Source organism: Dreissena polymorpha, chromosome 6, assembly GCF_020536995.1.
Source record: "Dreissena polymorpha isolate Duluth1 chromosome 6, UMN_Dpol_1.0, whole genome shotgun sequence".
NCBI classification, from domain to species: domain Eukaryota; kingdom Metazoa; phylum Mollusca; class Bivalvia; order Myida; family Dreissenidae; genus Dreissena; species Dreissena polymorpha.
In genome coordinates, this window is record NC_068360.1 from 89883802 (window position 1) to 89910666 (window position 26865).

At 36.8% G+C, this 26865-nt stretch overlaps 2 protein-coding genes across 4 annotated transcripts in view; one reads left to right on the forward strand and one right to left on the reverse strand.

Annotated features, from left to right (window-relative positions):
• LOC127833577 (monocarboxylate transporter 4-like) overlaps positions 1–7228 on the forward strand; it is a 29826-nt gene extending 22598 nt beyond the window's left edge. The window contains exon 7 of the mRNA XM_052358918.1: positions 7099–7228. Coding sequence (XP_052214878.1) covers positions 7099–7121 — 23 coding nt within the window. The 3' untranslated portion in view covers positions 7122–7228. The remainder of the gene's footprint in view (positions 1–7098) is intronic.
• LOC127833575 (sodium leak channel NALCN-like) overlaps positions 1–26865 on the reverse strand; it is a 100584-nt gene that overhangs the window by 2678 nt on the left and 71041 nt on the right. For all 3 annotated transcript variants that reach the window (XM_052358912.1, XM_052358913.1, XM_052358911.1), the window contains exons 24-39: positions 26548–26652; positions 25725–25828; positions 25367–25487; positions 21825–21923; positions 19662–19862; positions 18784–18858; positions 17359–17496; positions 16953–17027; positions 14562–14710; positions 12706–12799; positions 12281–12416; positions 11669–11784; positions 9261–9418; positions 7081–7231; positions 5136–5339; positions 4213–4321 (exon numbers count right to left, since the gene is read on the reverse strand). In XM_052358912.1, coding sequence (XP_052214872.1) covers positions 4213–4321; positions 5136–5339; positions 7081–7231; positions 9261–9418; positions 11669–11784; positions 12281–12416; positions 12706–12799; positions 14562–14710; positions 16953–17027; positions 17359–17496; positions 18784–18858; positions 19662–19862; positions 21825–21923; positions 25367–25487; positions 25725–25828; positions 26548–26652 — 2035 coding nt within the window. The remainder of the gene's footprint in view (positions 1–4212; positions 4322–5135; positions 5340–7080; positions 7232–9260; positions 9419–11668; positions 11785–12280; positions 12417–12705; positions 12800–14561; positions 14711–16952; positions 17028–17358; positions 17497–18783; positions 18859–19661; positions 19863–21824; positions 21924–25366; positions 25488–25724; positions 25829–26547; positions 26653–26865) is intronic.

Below are 26865 nucleotides of genomic sequence, written 5' to 3' on the forward strand. Positions count from 1 at the left end.
ACTAAATGTATTAAGGCCAGTTTGACTACAGCCTGGTTCAAGTGTAATAACAAGTGTGATAATGAGCCAGTAAGACTAAATGCATTAAGGCCAGTTTGATCACAGCCTGGTTCAAGTGTAATAACAAGTGTGATAATGAGCCAGTAAGACTAAATGTATTAAGGCCAGTTTGATCACAGCCTGTTTCAAGTGTAATAACAAGTGTGATAATGAGCCAGTAAGACTAAATGTATTAAGGCCAGTTTGACCACAGCCTGGTTCAAGTGTAATAACAAGTGTGATAATGAGCCAGTAAGACTAAATGTATTAAGGCCAGTTTGACCACAGCCTGTTTCAAGTGTAATAACAAGTGTGATGATGAGCCAGTAAGACTAAATGTATTAAGGCCAGTTTGACCACAGCCTGTTTCAAGTGTAATAACAAGTGTGATAATGAGCCAGTAAGACTTAATGTATTAAGGCCAGTTTGACTACAGCCTGGTTCAAGTGTAATAACAAGTGTGATAATGAGCCAGTAAGACTAAATGCATTAAGGCCAGTTTGACCACAGCCTGGTTCAAGTGTAATAACAAGTGTGATAATGAGCCAGTAAAACTAAATGCATTAAGGCCAGTTTGACCACAGCCTGGTTCAAGTGTAATAATGAGCCAGTAAGACTAAATGTATTAAGGCCAGTTTGACCACAGCCTGGTTCAAGTGTAATAACAAGTGTGATAATGAGCCAGTAAGACTAAATGTATTAAGGCCATTTTGACTACAGTCTGGTTCAAGTGTAATAACAAGTGTGATAATGAGCCAGTAAGACTAAATGCATTAAGGCCAGTTTGATCACAGCCTGGTTCAAGTGTAATAACAAGTGTGATAATGAGCCAGTAAGACCAACTGCATTAAGGCCTGTTTGACCACAGCCTGGTTCAAGTGTAATAACAAGTGTGATGATGAGCCAGTAAGACCAAATGCATTAAGGCCAGTTTGACCGAAGCCTGGTTCAAGTGTAATAACAAGTGTGATAATGAGCCAGTAAGACTAAATGCATTAAGGCCAGTTTGACCACAGCCTGGTCCAAGTGTAATAACAAGTGTGATGATGAGCCAGTAAGACCAAATGCATTATGGCCAGTTTGACTACAGCCTGGTTCAAGTGTAATAACAAGTGTGATAATGAGCCAGTAAGACTAAATGTATTAAGGCCAGTTTGACTACAGCCTGGTTCAAGTGTAATAACAAGTGTGATAATGAGCCAGTAAGACTAAATGCATTAAGGCCAGTTTGATCACAGCCTGGTTCAAGTGTAATAACAAGTGTGATAATGAGCCAGTAAGACTAAATGTATTAAGGCCAGTTTGATCACAGCCTGTTTCAAGTGTAATAACAAGTGTGATAATGAGCCAGTAAGACTAAATGTATTAAGGCCAGTTTGACCACAGCCTGGTTCAAGTGTAATAACAAGTGTGATAATGAGCCAGTAAGACTAAATGTATTAAGGCCAGTTTGACCACAGCCTGTTTCAAGTGTAATAACAAGTGTGATGATGAGCCAGTAAGACTAAATGTATTAAGGCCAGTTTGACCACAGCCTGTTTCAAGTGTAATAACAAGTGTGATAATGAGCCAGTAAGACTTAATGTATTAAGGCCAGTTTGACTACAGCCTGGTTCAAGTGTAATAACAAGTGTGATAATGAGCCAGTAAGACTAAATGCATTAAGGCCAGTTTGACCACAGCCTGGTTCAAGTGTAATAACAAGTGTGATAATGAGCCAGTAAAACTAAATGCATTAAGGCCAGTTTGACCACAGCCTGGTTCAAGTGTAATAATGAGCCAGTAAGACTAAATGTATTAAGGCCAGTTTGACCACAGCCTGGTTCAAGTGTAATAACAAGTGTGATAATGAGCCAGTAAGACTAAATGTATTAAGGCCAGTTTGACTACAGCCTGGTTCAAGTGTAATAACAAGTGTGATAATGAGCCAGTAAGACTAAATGCATTAAGGCCAGTTTGATCACAGCCTGGTTCAAGTGTAATAACAAGTGTGATAATGAGCCAGTAAGACTAAATGTATTAAGGCCAGTTTGATCACAGCCTGTTTCAAGTGTAATAACAAGTGTGATAATGAGCCAGTAAGACTAAATGTATTAAGGCCAGTTTGACCACAGCCTGGTTCAAGTGTAATAACAAGTGTGATAATGAGCCAGTAAGACTAAATGTATTAAGGCCAGTTTGATCACAGCCTGTTTCAAGTGTAATAACAAGTGTGATGATGAGCCAGTAAGACTAAATGTATTAAGGCCAGTTTGACCACAGCCTGTTTCAAGTGTAATAACAAGTGTGATAATGAGCCAGTAAGACTAAATGTATTAAGGCCAGTTTGACCACAGCCTGTTTCAAGTGTAATAACAAGTGTGATAATGAGCCAGTAAGACTAAATGTATTAAGGCCAGTTTGATCACAGCCTGTTTCAAGTGTAATAACAAGTGTGATAATGAGCCAGTAAGACTAAATGTATTAAGGCCAGTTTGACCACAGCCTGTTTCAAGTGTAATAACAAGTGTGATAATGAGCCAGTAAGACTTAATGTATTAAGGCCAGTTTGACTACAGCCTGGTTCAAGTGTAATAACAAGTGTGATAATGAGCCAGTAAGACTAAATGCATTAAGGCCAGTTTGACCACAGCCTGGTTCAAGTGTAATAACAAGTGTGATAATGAGCCAGTAAAACTAAATGCATTAAGGCCAGTTTGACCACAGCCTGGTTCAAGTGTAATAATGAGCCAGTAAGACTAAATGTATTAAGGCCAGTTTGACCACAGCCTGGTTCAAGTGTAATAACAAGTGTGATAATGAGCCAGTAAAACTTAAAAACTAAAGAAAAGTAAAAAGTAAAGTAAAAAAAAACACACTTTAGTAAACTAAGACTAAAGAAAAGTAAAAACTTAGTTAACTAAGACTTAAGTATTGACATATTCACATATTTTTGTACTTTTGAAAGAACTCAATTAAAATTAGTTACTTACAAATCAATACTGCTTCGAATAGTCTTTACCCTTCAACAGCAAGTAAAAAGGTGGGGAAAAAGCCTTTTGCCGAATTAGAAATGATAGTGCCTTTACACTCTACCGCACTGGCGTTTATAATAATTTTGAATTATATATGTTATGAGTGTACTTCATGTTTTTTCCAAATTTTGGAGCAAAAGCGTTACAAATGCTTTATTATTTTAACTACATGTATTTCAATGACAATTATACATTAACGAACTAGTACTTTTAACATTTTTCTAATTAAGGAGTGTTGTTTTGTAACTTAAACAGTATGTATGCATTCGTTTTTGAATATATGAACATTCTTGGAGAAAATCATAAGAAACAAAGAACAGGCCACTTTAAGCACAGATAAAAAAAATAACAATGATATGATTTTGTACACCTTAACATATCAGTATTCTATACTAGTGGTATTGCTGATTTGAGGCTAGAGTACATGAGTACTAAACAACTGGATTCAAATGTACAGTAAGTCGATGATCGAGTTTAAAGCTTAACAAAGATGAGATGGTACAAAAAGACTCTTAAAATATACCGCTATTAAATGTACTGGTGTTAAAGGGACTTGTTCACAGCAGTGATGCTAAAATAATAAGTTTAAATAAACAGCTATTTACTGTACTGGTTTTGAAAATGTACAGCCATTTAGTATTGCTGAAAGACTTAGTTCAAAAGTTCAACTAGGAAATAAACTGGTTTAAAAGCTACATGCAATTGTTGTGATATTACAAGACAGGGTTTTCGGAAATTGTATAGCGAGTAGATAATCATATTGTTTTGTAGCTACACAACTGTTTTTTCACCACTTTGGAAAAGGAGCAAAGACTAAAATTGGGAATAGGGTGTTGCATTTTTGTATGTGTGCCAACCAACACTTTAAAATTGAAAATACAAGATTGTATATTCAGGGCGTGTCCAAAGAGCTTGTGGGGCACTGTGTGTCAATATAATCATTAATAAGGTTCAACTTAAAGAGCCAAATCGGGAAATATACTAAATGTTGCAATTTACAATAAATGTAATATATATAAAACAAAAATCCAGATTTTTTTATTATTGAAACCAAAAAACCATTTTTGGCAGTCATTTGTGTAAACTATATACTTTTTGCAAAAGGGAATGGGACAATATTTCGGCCCAAATTTTGACAATTTTTTTACTATACACATACATGTGGATGTACTCAGTCTGTTTGATTTCTTCTTCACACCCATGCGGTCCTTCTCTCTCAAAGAGGCGTCACTGATCTGAGGTGTCAGGTACCGGCGCAGGTTGGGAGACTTTGAAAAAAGACAATGGACATTTTCATTCGCAATGAAAATAGTGTTTGTCTTTTGACAACAAAAATGTACACACGGTCTAAAATTATCAATAAAGATCATATAAGTTTTCATTCATTAAAACAAACATTATTATAAGGTTTGAAACATTTGGTCAGCAAGGTATCTAGCTTATATTGCTCACAAAGACATGCACTATTTTTTTACATTTAAAAGTCATAAAAAGTGGCACAATTTTTTAATTTTGCAATACATTTTCTTACCGATAAAAAGTGGGGGGATGGGTGCTCAACAACATATAATAATAACTATTTCATTGATAGAATAATTTATTTCTATAGGAAATGTCACAATTTAATTAATTCATTATTGACATGATTGACTCTTTCATGATGTGATGGTTCAGTTTGAATATAGAAAAGCATTTCTCAATAGCAAAGGGTATTGATGTGGGCAGAGAAGGAGATTAGCTAATACTATATAAGGTGACTTCTGCTCATACATGGGCACATATTCACCAACCAATCCTTTAATTTAAGTCTAAAAATACAGAATATTTTAAAAACTGTAATTTTATGAAACTACTTAAAATTTAAGTCAAGCATGGCAGTTAACACCAACAAATCTTCTTTGTGTAAAATATTTTTATAATAAAAGCACCATTTTTAGTCTGTATAAATGCACACTCTGATGTATTTTTATTAAGTGCAAGACTATTCTTTATTCTTATGTCTAAGAACTGTTGGTAAGTACGGACCCCTTATCAAAGAAAGTCGGATCTGTCCCTATCAAAACTACTGCCACTGTTGCTGACCTTTGATGTGGGTGGTGGGGGCTCAATGTGGATATTGGGGGGGTTCAGCTCCACGGTTCCCTTCTTGCGGCTGCGGGGCATGGCAGCCGGTTCCTCTCTCACACTGCCCTCACTGCTTTCTGCCGTGCTGGCTGCTTGCTCTGTCACTGTGAACAACGGCTCATTCATGGCTCTCAAGTTGAGGATCAGGTTTGAGTGGTTCTTCTGCAGTAGACAAGAAGACTTTGACACATCTGTAGTCCCTTAGAAAATCGAATACAATTAAAGACCTTTCTTATTAGATTCAAATTTTAAAGGCTTCATTTCCAAGCTTTCGATACTGATGAGCAGCAAACAGCATAAAACCTGAACAGACTGTGACTTACTGAAGGGTTGAGGATCAGGTCAGAGCAGTTTCTCTGCAGTGGCCCAATAGAGTTCCTAAATTTACAACTGAGTTAGACAGAAAGTGATGTCCATGTGGCCCAATAGAGTTCCTAAATTGACTAATGAGTGAGACAGAAAGTGATGTCCATGTGGCCCAATAGAGTTCCTAAATTGACTACTGAGTTAGGCAGAAAGTGCTGTCCATGTGGCCCAATAGAGTTCCTCAATTGACTACTGAGTTAGGCAGAAAGTGATGTCCATGTGGCCCAATAGAGTTCCTAAATTGACTATTGAGTTAGGCAGAAAGTGATGCCCATGTGGCCTAATAGAGTTCCTAAATTGACTACTGAGTTAGGCAGAAAGTGATGTCCATGTGGCCTAATAAGAGTTCCTAAATTGACTACTGAGTTAGACAGAAAGTGAAGTCCATGTGGCCCAATAGAGTTCCTAAATTGACTACTGAGTTAAGCAGAAAGTGATGTCCATGTGGCCCAATAGAGTTCCTAAATTGACTACTGAGTTAAGCAGAAAGTGATGTCCATGTGGCCCAATAGAGTTCCTAAATTGACTACTGAGTTAGGCAGAAAGTGATGTCCATGATAAGCCTGTGCGGACTGCACAGCAGGACAATCTGGGAGGACATTATATGCACATGCATTAAGCCTCTGATCAAATAGACTACAAACTTGGGTGGAAATTACATTATGCTTATACAGTAAGCCACAGTTTATTTGTGGGTTTATTTTCAATGCTAAATTGGTGCGCATGAATGCTTCATGCAATCCCATTTATATCGAATTCCTTGGAAAAACTGATTTCCAGAGCTTTTTATTAATAACCATTAAGAGGTACAATATACCAAACACATGTTTTGGTTAACTTAAATTAAGTTTTCTTTAAACGACGATTTTTTAAATTTGACATTGTTCTTACTATTTAATTCTGTATATCTAAATTTAAGAGATAAAAGCTGATGTAAACATTTTTCATATGCATTAAAAATAAGTAAATACTTGTGTTTTGCTCGGGGAAAATGCATGTGTGTAAAGTGTCATCCCAGAGTAGCTTGTACAGTCCCAACACACGTATCAGGAATGACACTTTCTGCCTAAACTAAACTGAAGTGACTTCCTTTAAATGAAAACTAACATAAAAGTGGAAAGTGTCATCCCTGATAAGCCTGTGCAGACTGCAAAGGCTAATTTTGCATTACACTTTACGCATATGGATTAAGCCCAGTTTTCCCACCACGAAGCACAAATCAATACTTACCATTAAGATATTAGTGCACAAAATGATCCAATACTCAAGCTTCCTGAGATGCACAAACAACAGCTATTTACCGCCCATATTCGTTAAAGACACTTGTATCACTTAAAAGATGACATTTTGTGGTATAAATCAACAATTTTTCTCTACAACATTTAACAAAAGCATTACTGCAACACTATAAAGATCAATCTTGCTCAAATTTCATAAAAAAAATTCAAGAACAGCCAAATAAGTCAAATAGTGATTTAACTCAATTTTTTAAAGAAAAAAATCTTGACCAACGACTGAGTTTTCATGTTACACCTACCGCTCTAATACGTTTTAGACACTTGTCAAGCCAGTTCCTGATGGTCTGTTTGGCGACCTCCTCCTCTATAGAGAACTCCAGATCCTCCCTGGCCAGCAACTCCTCCAGCTGCAGAGACTTGCGAATGTCCACTGACCGGTAGGACAACATGCTGCAAGAAGCATTTCAGTTAAATTGATATCCAATGCTGAATTTTGTAAATGAATGCAGAACTTAGTCCAACATCGATGAATTTTGTTAATGAATGAGTGCAGAACTAAAGAAAATGTGTAAGTGAAGGATTAAATTCCATAAAAATTGAGTCAATTTTTTTTAAAGTAAAAAAACAACAAAGGGCAATAACTTTTATTTTATAAAGTGTAGGATTATGGTTCTTGTTCATGGCTATTCTCCTCATCGATATCTATACAACCATGAAGCTTTATGTTGAAATCATGTATAGTATCTGAGATATAGCCCGTTAAATTTACATCATACAATAACAACAATGGGCAATAATTCTTACTTAAAAAAGTGTTTGTTTCTGGTCATGTCCTCTGATTGGTATGATTGTGTTTCTGGTCGTGTCCTCTGATTGGTATGATTGTGTTTATGGTCATGTCCTCTGATTGGTATGATTGTGTTTATGGTCATGTCCTCTGATTGGTATGATTGTGTTTATGTTCATGTCCTCTGATTGGTATGATTGTGTTTATGGTCATGTCCTCTGATTGGTATGATTGTGTTTATGGTCGTGTCCTCTGATTGGTATGATTGTGTTTATGTTCATGTCCTCTGATTGGTATGATTGTGTGTATGTTCATGTCCTCTGATTGGTATGATTGCATAGGCTAATCTGTGACAACCAATTATGCACATGCATTAAGCTAGTATGAGACTCTTGGGACATCCAGGGACCGATGGGACAACATGCTTTAACAAGCAAAATTGTGATATTGATATATCCCCGCCAAATAAAATACATTACTTGATTAGTGCAGAGAGGTCGATATATATATCTATGCACCTATTTAGATTCATCTTGAAATCTTGCTTAGTATCTAAGATAAAGCTGTGAAAATGTACATCATACAAAAACAACAAAGGGCAAGAACTCTTACTTAAGAAAGTGTAGGGTTATGGCTATGGCCACTGACGGGTATGACAACAGTTTTTAGCCTTGCTTCCTTCCAGCATGTGATTTAAGAAAGTTCCCTACCCCCTTACAATGTTTAAAAAAATCTTCATTTGTACATAAATCCATACATGTTAATAACTATTTGTAAAAAAATTGTTGACAAAGCAGTGTTTGTTTTCCTTCTTTGGACGGGTCCAGCACGGACCCGTTCCAATGACCTACAGACCCGTTCCCAAAATGAACCGGACCCGTCCCAATTTCCCAAAAAATACAAAAAATCCCAATCAAAATCGAGTTAACAATCCCCAAAAACGCCAACTTGACGTATTTCGAGACCATTTTAACTTGCGGTTGATTTGACTTCTCAATCATTGACTGGTTTAAACATTTAATGTTACATTTTGTATATTAAATACATGTACGTGTATGTTATTGCGAAATATAAGCCAGTCTGAATTTTCATATGCTTTCGGCAATATTCGCCATGAGTGACAATAGTAAGTATAACAGAAAGAAATTAATGACTAGTGAAGTCAAAAGCAAATCGTTAAGCGATTTTGGCTTCGTAAAAAGTTTGGCGTCTGTTTCGTCCACCCATTCCCCTAAGTACACTGCAACAAAAATTGTCACACTTAGTGCTCTGATAAGGCTATGCGGCCTGGAGGTGTCTGGACTCTCATCAGCCAAGAAAGACGCCATTCTTAATGTATATAAAGCAGATAAAAACAAAGAAATCTGTCTGTAACAACATGTTGTTGTTTGTGCAAGACTGTGAATCAAAGTTTATGTTGCTTTCCCGTGTCATTTAAAGCTGACCAAAGTTAACAAAGTCATTAAAATACCATTTTTCAATTGGTACATTTCACAACTTTATTTTTCCCAATTGGGAGATTTCGCTACTCGTTTTTTTCCCAATTTGGTGATTTCACGATGCAAAAAAATTACAATGGCATGGGAACGGACCCGTTCTCAATTGGGTGAAAAAAATCACTGCATAGTAAAAGTGGAAATGAGCTGCAAGGAGGAGAAATCACGCCCCTGTTTATTGCATTCTATTTCCTACCTAAGAACATCATGGAAGGTTACATCTCCCCCGTTATGCAGTCTCTCCAACTCATAGCACATGTGCTTGAAGAGCAGCTTTTCCTTCTCCAGGTCGACCTCTAGACGACCTCTCAGCAGCCTCAGGACATACCTCACCCGATGGACTGGGATCAGGCCCTGAATGGGAAAGGCTTATGGTGACAAGCTGAATGATTCTCTTAGTATGCACATAGGTCAAACCTATTTATTTACTGGGATAAGGCCATGAATTGCAAAGTCTTGTGTAGACTAGCACATGCAATAAGCCCAGTTTTCCAAGAACAGGGCTTAACCCTTTCAGTGCGGGAACCGAATTTTAAAGGCCTTTGCAAACAGTTTGGATCCAGATGAGACGCCACAAAACGTGGCGTCTCATCAGGATCCAAACTGTTTGCTATTCTGATAGTATTCTTTGAAAAAAATCGAAGAAAATGCTAATTTTAGAAATTCAGCAGACGACATTTTAGCAGACGACAAATTTCCCAGCATGCAAAGGGTTAATGCATGTGCTAGTCTACACAGGGTGATAAAGGGACAACACATTCCACCTAAACTGGATTTTTATTTTCATTTATAATATGAGTTTTGTTCTGTGAAAGCATAAAGTGTCATCCCTGATGAGCCTGTCAAGTCTGCAGCTTAAGTAAGGATTGAATGAGATGATTATCACAAATGCCAGATAAAGCTGTTTTTTAAAGCTTACCGTAATTACTTTAAGTTTTCGGACACTAAAAAATAATTAATTTTTTTCGTGTCTGAAAATTTAGATACCAAAAATATTTAAAAAATACAGGTGTCCAAAAATGTATAGAGACAAAAATTAAGGTGTCCAAAAATTATAATAACATTGAAATACATACAATAAATCAATGTTAAATAATTTTTTTGTGATTAACTCTTCTTTTTCTGCTTAAAAAAAAACAAAAAAACTTCACAGCTATGCTAACTCTTGCCTGAAATGATATAGAAGAAAAAACGTATTAACAAAAAACATTCTGTTTCAAATGCTGTTCGGTGCAACCATTACTTTCTACCAGTATACAGTCATGGTTATTTACCTAATTATGCGAATAAAATTGTCAATTGCCCTCACGCATTAACCTGCACAATTTTATGACCTTTATCCCGTTGTAAATCTATTATCGAAGTATCACAAGATAAGCAAAAACAGGGCCGAAGTCTGTAGGAAAGCGTGGTTAATATACTATCTGATAATTAAGAGACATTAATTATGGACGAAAACTGGTATGTCAGAAAATTTTGAGTCACAAAAAAATTATTATTTTTGCTTAAAAAGAGGGATTGGGTGTCCAAAAACTTAGAGAGTCTGAAAACTTAGAGTTATTACGGTAATATACTAAACAGGTTGTGCAAGATTTGATTAAGCTAAAAGTTTCAGCTTGATACAGCTCATTATTTAAAAAAAGACTTGATACAGTTTACATATAATTCATGATATAATTTACAATTTCAGTAAGTAAGTATGGCTTGACATTGCTTGCAATGTGTGTAAAGATTGATAATTGGTATAGTGTCAGTAAGATTTTATATGGCTTACAATATAAGTAAAGCTTAACATAGCTTGAAGTCTTAAAGGTTTGATATATGTTAATGTCTCAGAAAGATGAGATACGACTTTCAGTTTCAGCAGAACTTGACATAGTTTAAAGTGTCAGAGAAGCTCAAAATAGCTTATAGCCTCAACAAGGCTTGATGTAACTTACAGCCTGGGCAAGGCTTGATATAGCTTACAGTATCAGCAAGGTTTGATATATCTTATAGTTTCAGCAAGGCTTGATATAGCTTCAAGTCTCAGCAAGGCTTGATATAGCCTATAGTCTCAGAAAGGCTTGATAAAGCTTACAGCCTCAGCCAGGCTTGATATAGCTTACAGTATCAACAAGGCTTGATATAGCCTATAGTCTCAGAAAGGTTTGATATTTCTTATAGTTTCAGCAGGGCTTAACATAGCTTGAGGTCTCAGCAAAGCGTGATGTAGCATACAGTATCAGCAAGCTGTGTTATATCTTATAGTTTCAGCAAGGCTTCATTTAGCATACAGTGCCAGCAAGCCTTGATATAGCTTAAAGTCTCGGCAAGGCTTGATTAAGTTTACAGTATCAGCAAGGTTTGATATAGCTTACAGTATCAGCAAGGTTTGATATAGCTTACAGTCTCAGCAAGGCTTGATATGACTTACAGTCTCAGAAAGGCTTGATACAGCTTACACTCTTAGCAAGGCTTGATATAGGATATAGCTCATAGTTTTAATGAGGCTTGACATAGCCTATAGTCTCAGCAAGGCTTGATATAGCTTAAAGTCTTGTTAACACTTCACAAAACCTTCAATTAAGACTATTTTCAGGCCAATAAGAACACATCCCCCACCTTTCTGTTAATATCTACAATGTTCCATGTGTTCTGAAATTGTCTGACATCATTGTGGCTGAGCAGTGCATCTTCTTCATTGGAGTAAAACAGGGAGAAGTTCTCCATAATGATGGCTGAAACACAGTAAAGAGGGCTGAAATTATATTACTAAAGACAAAGTAGAACATGGATAAATGTTCATAAATTGTGGCTAAAATAGTCTAAGACATAGAAGAACAAGGACAAGCCTTACCACTGCTAACATTTATGGTGGGCACAAATCTTTTTTGAGAAAACTCTTAACCTTTGTTCTCCGTACAAGAAATATTGATGGTATAAGTGTGGGAAACCATGGCCGAAACGCTAGTTTCTAACCATGTTACACAGTACCATATCAACATGATTATGTCTGTTTATGTAAAGCTCTTTCTAAATAATATATATATATATTGGCTTTTTAAAATAAATACACTATATATCAACCTAAGCAGACAGCCCAGTCCTCCCTTCCAGGGCTACAAACTAACATTTTCAGAACAATTGCCCACATTTGTTCTTTTGGTTCGTATCATATGAAGGACATGGGAGTTTTGCTCCTGAGCTTTAGGTTATCTATATCCCTTCACTCACCCACAAGCAGGTTTAGGACTATATAGGTGATGATCACATAGAAGGAGAAAAAGAATATCCTGGAGGCGGTCGTGTTGCCACAGTTGGTCTCCCAGAAGCTGTTACCCTCCTTGTACGTGCAGAACGGTTTCCAAACCTGTAACAAATAACACATGAAATAAGTTTTTTCTTCTTGTAAAATTCCTAAAATATTTAGGTAAAACTTAATTATTTTAACTCAAATTTGTTTGAAGCCTTTCTCTGAGAACACTGGGCTTAATGCATGTGCTTAAAGTGTTGTCCCAGATAAGCGTGCCCAGTCCCCATGGGCTTATCAGGGATGACTCTTTCCGCTTTTATGGTATTTTTTGTTTGAACAGTCTCTTCTAAAGGAAATTTCGGCCCATTTTTTTCAGAAAGGGCTCATATTATTATACGCTTCTTACCATGCAGTCATGCATGATCTTGTTCCAGTCTTCTCCTGTCACAATTCGGAACAAGGTTGTTACTGCGTGGGCCGTAGTCTTGAAGTTGGCATGCCTGAAATAGACATACAATAACCAGAACAGTGTTGGTATGGAATAGCCCGTAGTATTAAAGTTTGCATGCCAACAATTACAATAAATGCACATACAAAAACCAGAACAGTGTTGGTATGGCATAGCCAGTAGTATTGAAGTTTACATGCCAACAATTACAACAAGAAAACGTCGGAGACGGGTGATGCTCCCCAAATGTTTTTTTTTTCACAATATTGCATGATATATTCAGATAAAAGGAAACATCTAGTAGTTGGGGGGACAAGAATTGCACTATATGTACAGTTTATAGAAATTTCAAAGGGCCATAACTCTGTAAAAAATCATCCGACTAGAACCTGCTGATAATATGCACATCTCCTCTTGGTAGTGAAGCTTCCCATAAAGTTTCATTGAATTCCAGTCATTAATTGCTGAAAAATAGCCCGGACAAAAATTTTGCATTGACGGACGGACACACGGACAGACGAAGCCGCGACTATATGCTCCCCCCAACAATTTTGGGGGAGCATAATAAATGAACATACAATAACCAGAATAGTGTTGGTATGGCATAGCCCGTAGTATTGAAGTTTGCATGCCAACAATTACAATAAATGGACATATAATAACTTGAACAGTGTTGGTATGGCATAGCCCGTAATAATGTCTGCATGCCAACAATTACAACAAGAAACTGTCAGAGACGGGTGATGCTCCCCAAAGGTTTTTTTGTCACAATATTTCACTATATATTCAGATAAAAGGAAACTTCTTGAGGGGCATAACTTTGGACAAAATAATACGATGGATGGTTTAGCAACTTAAAAATTTCAAAGGGCCATAACTCTCTAAATAAATCATCTAACCAGAACCCACAAATTACATGCGCATCTCCTCAAGGTAATTAAGCTTCCCAAAAAGCTTCATTGAATTCCAGTCAGAAGTTGGGGGGACAAGAATTGCACAATATGTACAGTTTATAGAAAATTTCAAAGGGCCATAACTCTGTGAAAAATCATCCAACCAGAACCGGCTGATAATATGCACATCTCCTCTTGGTAGTGAAGCTTCCCATAAAGTTTAATTGAATTCCGGTCATTAATTGCTGAGAAATAGCCCAGACAAAAATTGTGCACGGACAGACACACACACGCACGGACAGACGAAGGGGCGACTATATGCTCCCCCAAAAAAAACATTTGGGGGAGCATAATAAATGGACATATAATAACCAGAACAGTCTTATGACATAGCCGGTAATATTGAAGTTTGCATGCCAAAAATTACAATAAATGGACAAATAATAACCAGAACAGTGTTGGTATGGCATAGCCCATAGTATTGAACTTTGCATGCATGCAATTACAATAAATGGACATACAATAACCAGAACAGTGTTGGTATGGCATAACCCCTAGCATTAAAGTTTGCATGCCAACAACTACAATAAATGGACAAACAATAACCAGAACAGTGTTGGTATGGCATAGCCCGTAGAATGGAAGTTTGCATGCCTGCAATCAGTAACCAGAAAAGTATAGCTAAAGATTGCTAGAGATTCATACATGTATAAGTTCTGATGAAGATTATAAGATAACAAAGTTCGAAGATTTTAATATAACAAAATTATTTTGAAAACATTTACAATGGTTCTGCTAAAGATTGTAAGATAACAAAGTTTGAAAGATAAACAACTCCAGCTGTAGTAATTGATATAAGAAAGTAAGCTGAAAGTGTGAAGACTATAAGATACACACAAAGTGAAGTGTATAAGAACCCACCTGCCAAGGTCATATCCGTATTTAACGTTGCCAAAGAGCAGGACCCCAGTGTAGGCGTAGAAGAGCATTAGGAAGAACATCCCCATGATGATAAAGAAACTCTTGAACACGGACATCATGACAGTCTGGGACAACATCTTCAGTGTGGCCTGCAAGGGACGACAGGATTGTTATTAGACTGTATGAGTCCTGATCTGGGAAAACTGGGCTTAATGCATGTGCCAAAGTGTCGTGCCTCACGGAAGACACTTTCCGCCTATACTGGATTTTTCTTTTAGAAGAGAAAACATTTAAAGGAAAAACAATTAAAGCGGAATGTATCATTCCTGATCAGTATGTGCTGACTGATGCAGTGTCCGAAAAATTTCTTATTTTTCAGGTAGCCCACTGGGCTACCAATAAAAATATTTGGTAGCCCATAAATTTTTCCTGCAAAATGATAAGAGGCAGGTTTTCATCTTTATTTAATTTCTTCATTTACATATACATAATATATATACATTCATATACATAATACAGCAAGTAGTCTGATGTACACAGTCAATATCGTAAATTAATGATACAGTACAGGCACCGTGTACTTAAATGTAGATGTACCAAAGAAAATCATATACTACATGTAGATATTACATGTATGTGCACATGTATGTGTACTTAAATTCGGACAGCACGTTAAGTCGGAAACGTAAATAAAGCGTTTAGATGATCAATACGATTGACTTGTATGGTGTTAATCAATTCAATTGCCCTTTTTAACAACAAATACCGAGTTTTAAGAAATCAAGAGTATTAAATCATTTATTTACTTCTGTCCCACGATGTTAACAGTTTTTTACGACACTTGTGTGCAGTCAGTATACAATACAATAATTGTTTCAATAATGAAGGAACTGATACAGCGTAACGGTAACGATACAGTGTGTTTACATTATATTTTATTAAGAGGAAATGTCAATGACAAATAATTCGCGAGATACCCCGGTACTTTAGTTGAAATTCACAACGAAACTTTTAATGGAAATTAAAAGATCTCAATGTTGTACCCGCTACGAAATTTTTATTTACAAATAAATACACCCACGCCAATTTTCACGTGCTTTTTATCTGGACAAAGAACTTCATTTATTAAATGTAGAATTTGGTAACCTTACATAGCTGTACACAACGCGTGCAAACCGTGGCAAGTGATTTACGCATGTTGCAATACAACGGTCCTGATTGGGAGCTTATTTCATCATATCTTTAAATAGAATCATATGCCAAAATTCATTTGACACTTAAGAAAATTTCAAACGTTTGTGTGTATGACTCTTATCGTCTATATTACCCACCCATAATTTGGTTTTAAAAATATAAATCGGGCATATATGGGATTATTGATTTACAGTCGATCAATCCAATTATTAATTGACTATGCTAACTAATTAGCAGGTGTTAACCGCTTCACACCGTTGTAATTAATATTCATTTTCGGTTTCGTTACCGTTTTGAAGAATCCGCTATAATTTTGATTTATTTAATGTTCGGCGTCCTTGGATATTTAACGACATCAAAATCATTGTCGCTATTACTCATTGTTGCGGTTAACAAAGAATTCCAAACTGCGAAATGATGTTGCATCATGTGCGCCAACTATCCAACCGGCTCTCATTATGTTATTAGCAGACGACAAATATTGATTAAAATACACTGTTACTGTTTACGACATGACCGCAAGTGATCGGTGACTGATTAGATAATTGATTGCACTTTGTTATCGGATTATAAGTAATACACAGTGTACAAACACATGGTCAGCGTGTTTATTCTACGTATGTCTGTCAATAAACCGGGCTACCACTTTTAAAGATTTAAAGTAGCCCGGCGGGCGTCAGCTTGAAAATTTCAGTAGCCCCATGAAAAATTTCGGTAGCCCCCGGGCTCCGGGCAATGGATTTGTCGGACACTGTGATGGCAAGGCTTATCTGGGATGGCACTTGAAGCACATGCAATGTACCGAGTTTTCCTAAATTTCTCATATTTATTGTTGCCTGGAAGGGATATCATATTACGGTAATTATAAGCTGGTATAATAACATTATAACATAATTGGAACCAAAGTGAATTGAAATTTCGCAGGGTTTTCCTGCAAATCTTGCAAGGACATTGCACCTCGACAACCTAATAGTATCTGTTTTTGAACAAGGAAATTAAAACTGATCATGCTGATTTTTGATAAAATTAAAATGAAACTTTCAACCTTTCCTCAGGCATGAATAATAAACATGAAGCCTAATGATAAAAATGAAATTTATTTCAGCTTCTTTACACCCAAGAGTATAAATTAACTATTAAACATGTTGTAAAAATTCGGAGGTCCATTTTAATACACTCAGCCAAGATTGTACGCACATGTTTGCCAAGGATTGTGAAGAAACGCAGGATGATAACGAGGGATCCAAACACGTAGCTTGCCCTCTCCACATCCTGCAAGTACAAATGTACATTTCATAAACAGATCTTAGGGTGATCTTAATTTCGATTCTTAAGGTTCGGTTGTACGCTTATCTTAAGTACTTTAAAGCATTTTATCAAAGAAACCTCAGCTAGGATATCGTAAGATTTTTTAGGAACACTTCCATTGGGTAGTATCAGTCTTAGCTTTTGTAAATATGACTGAAATAGTAGCTTTGGGCGTGGTTCACCCAATAGAAATGGTCTACAGGGTGACAAACATTACATAAACACCTGTATTATGTATTAAATAAAAATAAACATGCTTCTTAAATATTCAAAGAAAATAAAGCGCGCACATTACCAGGGAATGGTAGGAGAACTGCACAGCAAAGTGCACAATCATCCAGATGACCCCAACCAGCGTAGCAAACATGTCAAATCTGTTCCTCCGACTGGTCCAGTACCCGGCAGGGGTCAGCGCTATCATCTTCATGATCACCTGAAAATAGGAGCCCAGTTCTCTGAAAACTACGCTTAATGCATAAGGGTAAATTGTTGTTCCAGATTAGCCTGTGCAGTAAGCATTCGTAGTTTTCATTTAAATGAAGTATATAGAATAAATCAAGTTAATGTGGATATTGTCATCCTTTATTAGCCTGTGCAGTTCTCTTTTATGGTATTTTGGGTTTAAAAGAAGTCTCTTCTAAACAAATATTTGCACATGGTATTTTCCTTTAAAGGAAGTCTTTTTATAGCCAAACTCATGTATAGGCAGAAAGTGTCATCCCTGAATAGCCTGTTCAAACATCACAGGCAGAAAGTGTCATCCCTGAATAGCCTGTTCAAACATCACAGGATAATCTATGACAACACTTTTACCACATGCAATAAACCCCATTTTCCATGAGGTTTGTTCAAACATTTTAGATTGACATGTGTTCTTATTAAATTACATAATCACTCATTTATTGTATTGAACATGAATAATGATCTGTTTAACTTGTATTGCATTGAAGAAAAAACCCAACTTGGGTTATGATATAAATTGGGCATTTTTTAAAATGCATTTTAATAAGCAATGTATTTAATATGAGAATACCTGAGGCAAAATGGAGCTTCATGCATGTGTGTTAAGCATCATCCCAGATTAGCCAATGCAGTCTTCACAGGCTAGTCAGGGATGACACTCTCTGCTTTAGCTGGATTTTTGGTTAGAAGAGACTTTCTTTAAACAAAAAAATCAATAAAAGCTGAATGTGTCATTCATTATTAAAGTGTGCAGACTGCACAGGCTAATGTGGGACAGCACTTAATACACAAACATGAAGCTACATTTTGGCATATTTGATGAACCATATCCTATTAAAAGCTACCATACCGAAAAGTGTTACCCCACCGAAAACAAACACTTTTATTTTTAATTTCAAGCTATAGATGGGTTATTCCTTTGAAACAAAAAGGCATACAAACACATTAGGGATAAAAAAGATACTTCTCACTTATAAATTTGAGTCTAGCACCAATAAAATGGGGTTTTATGCTTGTTCATAAAGTGTCGTCCCAGATTAGCCTGTGAAGTCTGCACATTCTTATCAATACTAAACCTTCCTTACTTTATGGCATCTTTCTTTAAAGGAAGTCTCTTCTTAGGCAAAATCCAGTTATGCAGAAAGTGTTGTCGTGATGTGGGTCAATACTTAACAAACAAGCGTTAAACCCCATTTTCCCATATCAAGAATTATGTCTTCATTTATCTACATTACACACAATATAATACAGTATTTACCTCCAGAAGGAAGAGGACTGTGAAGATGGAGGACACGGTGGCCAAGTAGACAGTAGCTTTTTTGTCCTCACGCCACTGCAAACAGAAATTGTAAACAGATATCCTCCAGGGCCCATATTCACCAACCTATTGTCAGACTTAATAATAAAAATGGACTTGGAACTAAGAAAAATGCGTTCAGTGTTTGAATTTACATTGTATACAGGCCTCACCTGGTGATTATTTGTGTCTTGTTCTAAGAAAACTGGGCATAATGCATGTGCATAAAGTGTCATCCCAGATTAGCCTGTGCAGTCCGCAAAGGCTAATCATGGACGACACTTTCCGCCTAAATTGAATTTTTGCTATGAAGAGACTTCATTTAAACGAAAAATATCATAAAAGCGGAAAGTGGCATCCCTGATTAGCCTGTGCAGACAGCAGCATGCAGTTTCATATTTAGAAGAGAACAGTGAACTAACTGAAGTACAAGTGCTGGGTGATGTAGTACATGAAGGAGTACTGGTTCAAACCAGGAAACTGCCTCGAGAGCATTTCAATAAGCCTAAGGCTTCTGATGCAATTGAGCTCAAATAAAAAGGTTTAAACAAGAGATAGCCAAGCAATATGGTCCCCTACCGGTGAAACTCCACCATTGTCAGTATTTTTTTCATTATATTTGTTGCCATAGCAATCAGAATTCTGGACGTAGAAACAAAATGAAATGACGTGCATAATCTCCATAATGCCATCAATCCATGTTTCAAGTTTCATGAAAAAATATGAAGAACTTTAAGTGATCGCAGGATTCATTATAGTGTGACTATCAGACTGACTGACAGACAGAGCGCAAAGCATAAGTCACCTCTGGTTTCACCGGTAGGGGACCATTCACTTACCGGTACAGACAGCAACATGCAGTTCCCTATGATGAGCAGTACAGTGAACTTCTTGAAGTACATGTGCTGGGTGATGTCGTACATGAATGAGCGCAGGCCCCTGGTGTCGGGGCGAGGGGGGATGTGGTGGGGCTGGGCCAGCTTGATACGACCCTTCAAGTCCATCCAGCGACGCTGGTCCACTGTCAGCAGGGCTGTGCCCTGAGTGGTTAACAGACACTAAGTTAATGCAATCGAGTTAAGGTGACAATATTAACAAAGTTTGTGCCCGTAGTGGAAAATATTTACTTATTCTGTATAATTGGTGAACAATAATAACAAAGTTTGTATCCAATCTTGGTACCCAATCTTGAAAGCACATTAACAATACTGAGTATGTGCCCTAAGTGGACTAAATAAAGTTTATAAACAAAGTTCGGTGGCTGCATCCTGAGTGACCAATAAACAATAAGTTGCCTTATTAGAGACAAAACAAGAGCTGTCAGAGGACAGCGCTCGACTATTTGAGTGCTTGACAGTATAACGTAAGCCATAATGGGGAAATTGTACATATTCAATAATTTATTAGAAGATCTTTCAAAGATAAAAAAGGAAAACAAATTATTTTTTATTTTTTTTTTGGGGGGGTAGGGGGGGGTGAGAGGGGGGTATAATGTAGGGTGTGTTAATTTATTAGATGATGTTTAAAAAAAAAAATGGGGGGGAGGTTGGGGGGGGGGGAGGGATTCTGGGTAGGGGCGTGGGGTATTGTTTGGGTGGAATCCATTGTGGTATTCAGGTAAGTGTTGTTTTGTCCAAGAAATAATAAAATGTGATCATAAATAAAGAAGTTATGGCAATTTAAGCAATATGTTCAATTATCTAAGTGTAAAAGGGGCCATAATTATGTAAAAATGCTTGATACAGTGGTCTGCTCTTGTTTATAGGTTGGGGTCATGTTGGTAAACAAGTATGCAACATATAAAAGCAATATGTCAAAGGATATAGGAAATATTTGGGGTAGTACACAAACTTTAACATAGATTTATCAATAATATGCATATTCTAAGTATAAAATGGGCAATAATTAAGACAAAATGCTTGATAGAGTTGTCTGCTCTTGTTTATAGGTTGGGGTGATGTTGGTAAACAAGTATGCAAAATATGAAAGCAATATGTCAAGGTACAATGAAAATAAATGGGGTAGTACGAAAACTTAAACATTTGCTGCATATTCTAAGTGGAAAAGGGGCCATAATTATGACGAAATGCTCGATAGAGTTGTCTGCTCTTGTTTATAGGTTGGGGTCATGTTGGTAAACAAGTATGCAAAATATGAAAGCAATATATCAGAGACAATGAAAATAATTGGGGTAGTACGAAAACTTAAACATTTGCACGCTTACGCAGACGCTAACGCCGACGCCAGGGTGAGTAGGATAGCTCCACTATATATATTTCATATATAATAGTCGAGCTAAAAAACCATAATACCCATAATATAAATTAGCAAGTTGTTATGCCAGAACAAGCCCACTTTTGCAAAAACTGCATTTAAGTTGAATAAACATAACATAAGGCAATTACAAAAAAATCCCTCCCTTGTTTGAAATGATCTTGTACCTGCCAAATGATAAATACAAATTATCTCCATCTAAGCTGATTATTTCCCTTGGCAAAAGTTGAGATCATTCAAAGGCCTGTATCTTCCTCAAAAATCAACAGAACAAAATGAATTTTAATCTTCATCTGTAGGTCATGAAGGTGGACTCACATACCAAAAATCAGCTCATTATCTTAAAACGTTGCGTATAAAAATTCTGGAAAACAGAATGCTGGATGGAGACACAGTGTGACTATATGCCACTCTACCGGGGGCATAAAAATGAACATCAGATATACTCAATAAATATAATTTTTTGTTCTAGCATCAGCTACAATGCCATGGCATATTAATCTAAAACAAGTTGCAATATATACTTTTGTCAAATCCTGTCCATTTGAAAATGAGAGATGAACACATTCAAAATATACAACAGGGAAATCGGCTAAATATAAGAAGATTCTCATGTCAAAATGTTAAGGCCAAACCATAGATGAAAATTATACAAAAACCTACAAAATGTGTTCATTGACTGGCTCTGGGTTCCCCTTCCCTAAATATTCGGCAATCAGAACCCCTACCTTGTTCTCGCTGTAGTTTGCGATCACCACGCCAACAAACAGTGTCAGTCCTATCATGTAGCCAATGAACACAAACAAGTGTACGTACACACTGTCAGTCTGAAACAGTAAGAATTGCAATATCTGTAATTTTTGTTCACATTTTACTATAATTTAAACATATTGGGCTTCATGCATATGCGTAAAGTGTCATACCAGATTAGTATGTGCAGTCTGAACAGGCTAATCAGCGACAATATTTTCTGCTTTAGTTGTATTTTTTGTGTTTAAAGGAAGTCTCTTTTTAGTAAAAATCCAGTTGAGGTGTAAAGTGTATATTCCCTTACTAGCCTGTGCAGACTGCACAAGCTAATCTAGGACTCAACTTTATGCATTAAACCCCAATTTCCAAGAGTAAGACTCGTATTGAATATATTTTGCTAGCATAGTTCTCCAATATAAAAGGTGGAATATCATTAATTAAGCTATAATAGAGTGACCAGAAAAAACAAGAGATTGCCAAGCAATATTGTCCGCTACCGATGAAACTCCACCATTGTCTGTAAAACTTTTTTTTTCAATATATTTGTTGCCATAGCAACCAGAATTCTTGATGTAGGAACAAAATGAAATGACATGCATGATCTCCATATTGCCATCTATCCATGTTTCAAGTTTCATGAAAAAATATGAAGAACTTTTAAAGTTATCGCAGGATCCAAAAAAGTGTGACGGACAGACAGACTGCTGGCATAGTTCTCCAATATAGTATTGGTGTCGCGACTCGAAACAGACGGAGCCCAAACCTTAAGTCCCCTCTGGTTTCACCGGTAGGGGACAATAAAGCAGTGGGACTTTAAAAGTAACCATTCCAATGCACACTGTCTTCCCCCTTATACAAATTTGTCAAAACATTTTATTAGTAAGCACATTCCAACATCCATTTTTATGTAAATGCGCTTTACAGGTTACATAGAAACCAATTTACTTGGGACTTATTTATTAACAAGGGCTGTTTGTAAAACATGCATGCACCCCATATGGGCTCTCCGTTGTAGTGAGAGCAATTGTGTGAATATGTTTTTTGTCACTGTGACCTTGACCTTTGACCTAGTGACCTGAAAATCAATAGGGGTCATCTGCCAGTCATGATCAATGTACCTATCAAGTTTCATGATCCTAGGCATAAGTGTTCTTGAGTTATCATCTGGAAACCATTTTACTATTTTGGGTCATCATGACCTTGACCTTTGACCTAGTGACCTGAAAATCAATAGGAGTCATCTACGAGTCATGATCAATGTACCTATGAAGTTTCATGATCCTTGGCATAAGCGCTCTTGAGTTATCATCCGGAAACCATCTGGTGGACGGACGGACCGACATGAGCAAAACAATATACCCCCTCTTCTTCGAAAGGGGGGGGGGGGGGAGGGGGGGGGGGGGAAGGCATAATGAGAAAACTGCCCCCCTCCCAGCAGCCATGTTATTCAACTGAACCGGAACCATTTTTGAACTCAACTCTTGTATCAAGGAAACAAATGTTCTGAGCAAGTTTCATGAAAATTTGGCCAAAAATGTGACTTCTACTGTGTTCACATGTTTTCACTATATACATATAGAGAAAAATGCCCCGCCCACTGGCGGCCATATTTTTTCACCGATCCCGACCATTTTCATACTCGTCCGAGATATCAATACTACCAATGTTTTGACCAACTTTCATGATGATTGGGCAAAAATTGTGCCTTCTAGAGTGTTTACAAGGTTTCTCTATAGGCAAATATGGAAAACTGCCACTATATACATATAGAGAAAAATGCCCGGCCCACTGGCGGCCATGTTTTTTCACCAATATCGACCATTTTTGAACTCGTCCGAAACATCAATTAAACCAATGTTTTGACCATCTGTCATGATGATTGGGCAAAAATTGTGACTTCTAGAGTGTTTACAAGGTTTCTGCATAGCCAAATAAGGAAAACTGCCCCGCCCACTGGCAGCCATGTTTTTTAACGGATCGGAACCACTTTTGAACTCAACCAAGATATCATTAAGACAAACATTTTGACAAAGTTACATGAAGATTGGGCATGAAATGTGACTTCTACAGTGTTTACAAGGTTTTTCTTTTTTTTGACCTAGTGACCTAGTTTTTGACCCGGCCCAACCCAGTTTCGAACTTGGCCGAGATTTCATTGGGACAAAGCTTCTGACCAAGTTTCATGAAGATGGGACAAGAAATGTGGCCTCTAGAGTGTTTACGAGCAATTGTTAACAGATGGACGGACAAACAGATGGACATACGACGGAAAAAGACCGGTCACAAAAGCTCACCTGAGCAATCAGGTGAGCTAAAAAAAATGTTACAGATTAGCAAATTTTAAGGATTTACAAACCTGAAAATTATAAATTGTTACAAAAGCAAAACAATTGAATAATTGCAAGAGTTCTGTTGTTATTGTTATATTTTGTGACATTACCTATATTGCGTATATAAAGAATAAAATAAATTTCATGTGTTTAAGCACATATGGCCGATTAGTTTAAGTGTAAGGCTTTTACTCAAAGGGTCAGTGGTTCAAGCTGAGGTGTTTTTTGTTTAATTGTATTCTTGTTTTTTACAGGAGCTTTTTATTACAGATGTTTACATGGATCAAAATAACGCATTTTAAGACAAATTTCAAAGCATGCCACAAGTCCCTTTAATCTAACACATGTAAATGAGGTTTTAGATCATAGTCTATTGATTGGTCATTGAATATTTAAACAAGATGTGTTTGTGAAACACTATGACCCCCCCCCCCCACATATATTTGGCCTTTGTCCTTGAAAGATGACCTTGACCTTTCACCACTCAAAATGTGCAGCTCTATGAGACACACATGCATGCCAAATGTATCAAGTTGCTATCTTCAATATTGCAAAAGTTATGACCAACCTTAAAGTTTTGGGACAGACACACACTTACAATGACAATCACACACATACAATGACAGATAGATAGGCCAAAAATAATATACCCCCTCTTCTTTGAAGGGGGGCATAAAAAAACAAAACGTTCGTTGTTATTGACAATCAAGAGTAAAATAGGGGCGTACCAAAAAGAAGCAGATTACTGCACCTTGGTATATGGTTCTAGATCTTTCAATAAACCGTTTATTGGGTAAGCTTTTAGTAGTAAAAATAACAACACCATAACTCTAAAGGTGCCGGATTAATACATGAGATCTAAGTATTATCAATCAAGCACTCGACAATCTAAAATAGGTGGGGCCCCTAACAATTTAGCCGCATTCTGGAAACACTGAGCTCAATGCATGAACATAAAGTGTAATCCCAGATTAGCCTGTGAAGTTTGCACAGGCTAATCAGAGATGACACTACACTTTCATGGAATTTTTAATATAGGAATTCTCTTCTAAAAAAATCAATTAAGGCGTAAAGTGTGATCCCTAATTAGACTGTGCAGAATGCACAGGCTTATCTAGGACTCAACTTTAGGCACATACCTTAGGCGTCTTTTTTCCAGAGCACGGGTCAATTTAACTGATTTCACTTACGGGTCTGACCCGATCTATGATGACATCCCTCACTTCTAGCCAGCCCTCCAGAGATAGGACCTCAAACAGTGCCAGCATCGCGTTACCAATATTGTCAAAGTTGAAATTGTGGGGATTCCCCCTGTAAACAATTAGAAAAGGCATTTTAATGCAGTGCAGATATTGTCAAAGTTGAAATTGTGGGGATTCCCTCTGTAAACAATTTAATAGAAAAGGCATTTTAATGCAGTGCAGATATTGTCAAAGTTGAAATTGTGGGGATTCCCTCTGTAAACAATTTAATAGAAAAGGCACATGTATAGTGCTCTGTTTTTCCAAGATTAAGCCTCATTTTAACAATAGCGTTCAGTACTCATACCAAACTCTGGGCACCATGAAGCCAGGCATGGTTCCATTGGGTCCTGGGTTGACCTTCATCTTGGTAACAAACATCGGCGACCAGAAAGTCCCTACACATTGCTCCTGAAATATATGTCCACATACTAGTACTTTAATTTGAGAAACATCACAGTTTGACTGACTTATCTAAGCAGTTTGCATTACTTATTTTTTTTTTTTTTAATAGAAAGCCGGTATGGTGAAATAGTAGGATGTTTCCTTTTAAGTTTTGCTGCCACAGGTTTCAGGTTTGTGCCAAAGGCAGTCATTTTTCCTTTGTTATTTTAATTATTCAAAACTATTGCAAACTTTACTTGTTGGTAAGTTCATTTCATGATATTTTCCAACAAAACAATATCTCTGAACACTTCCCTTTAATACAGTGAAAGAACATGATTTTACCTGCAGAATGACTTGAAAAGAAGTTGCATTGAAAGTTTGCATTGGGATTAAGAAAAAAAAAGTAAGATGTCCTGTTTTTTTTGGAATGAAGTTTGAATTGAAGTAAGGGACAACAGAAAGATGTACAGTACTGTTTTCTTCAAACATAAAGTTTTGATTGAGATTAGGAACAACAGAAAGATGTACAGTTTTCTTTAGACATAAAGTGTGGATTGGGATAAGGGAAAACATTAAGATGTACTGTTTTCTATAAGCATAAAGTATGGTTTGGGGTAAGGGGCAACAGTAAGATAATGTTTTCTTTAGGCATAACGTTTGGATTGGGGTTAGGAACAACAGTAAGATGTACTGTTTTCTTTAGGCCTAAAGTTTGGATTGAAATAAGAGAGACCGGGCCTTACCCGTATGGTTATTTTGTGGTCGTTACACCTGGCAAGCTTTCCTCCCAGCAGGTGGACACCAAATGTGGCAAACACAAATATCAGCACGATCAGTAGGACCGATACCTGTTTAAGAATTGAAACAATAACAGAGGTAAGATACCTGTGTAAGAATTAAAATACAATAACAGAGAACAGATGCCTGTGTACAAATTTGAACAATAACAGAGAACAGATACCTGTGTAAGAATGTGAACATAAACAGCGGTCAGACACCTGTCGCAGGTTAGATCCCCCACTCAACCCTAAGGTATTAACTTGTCGTTCAAATTGAAAGTT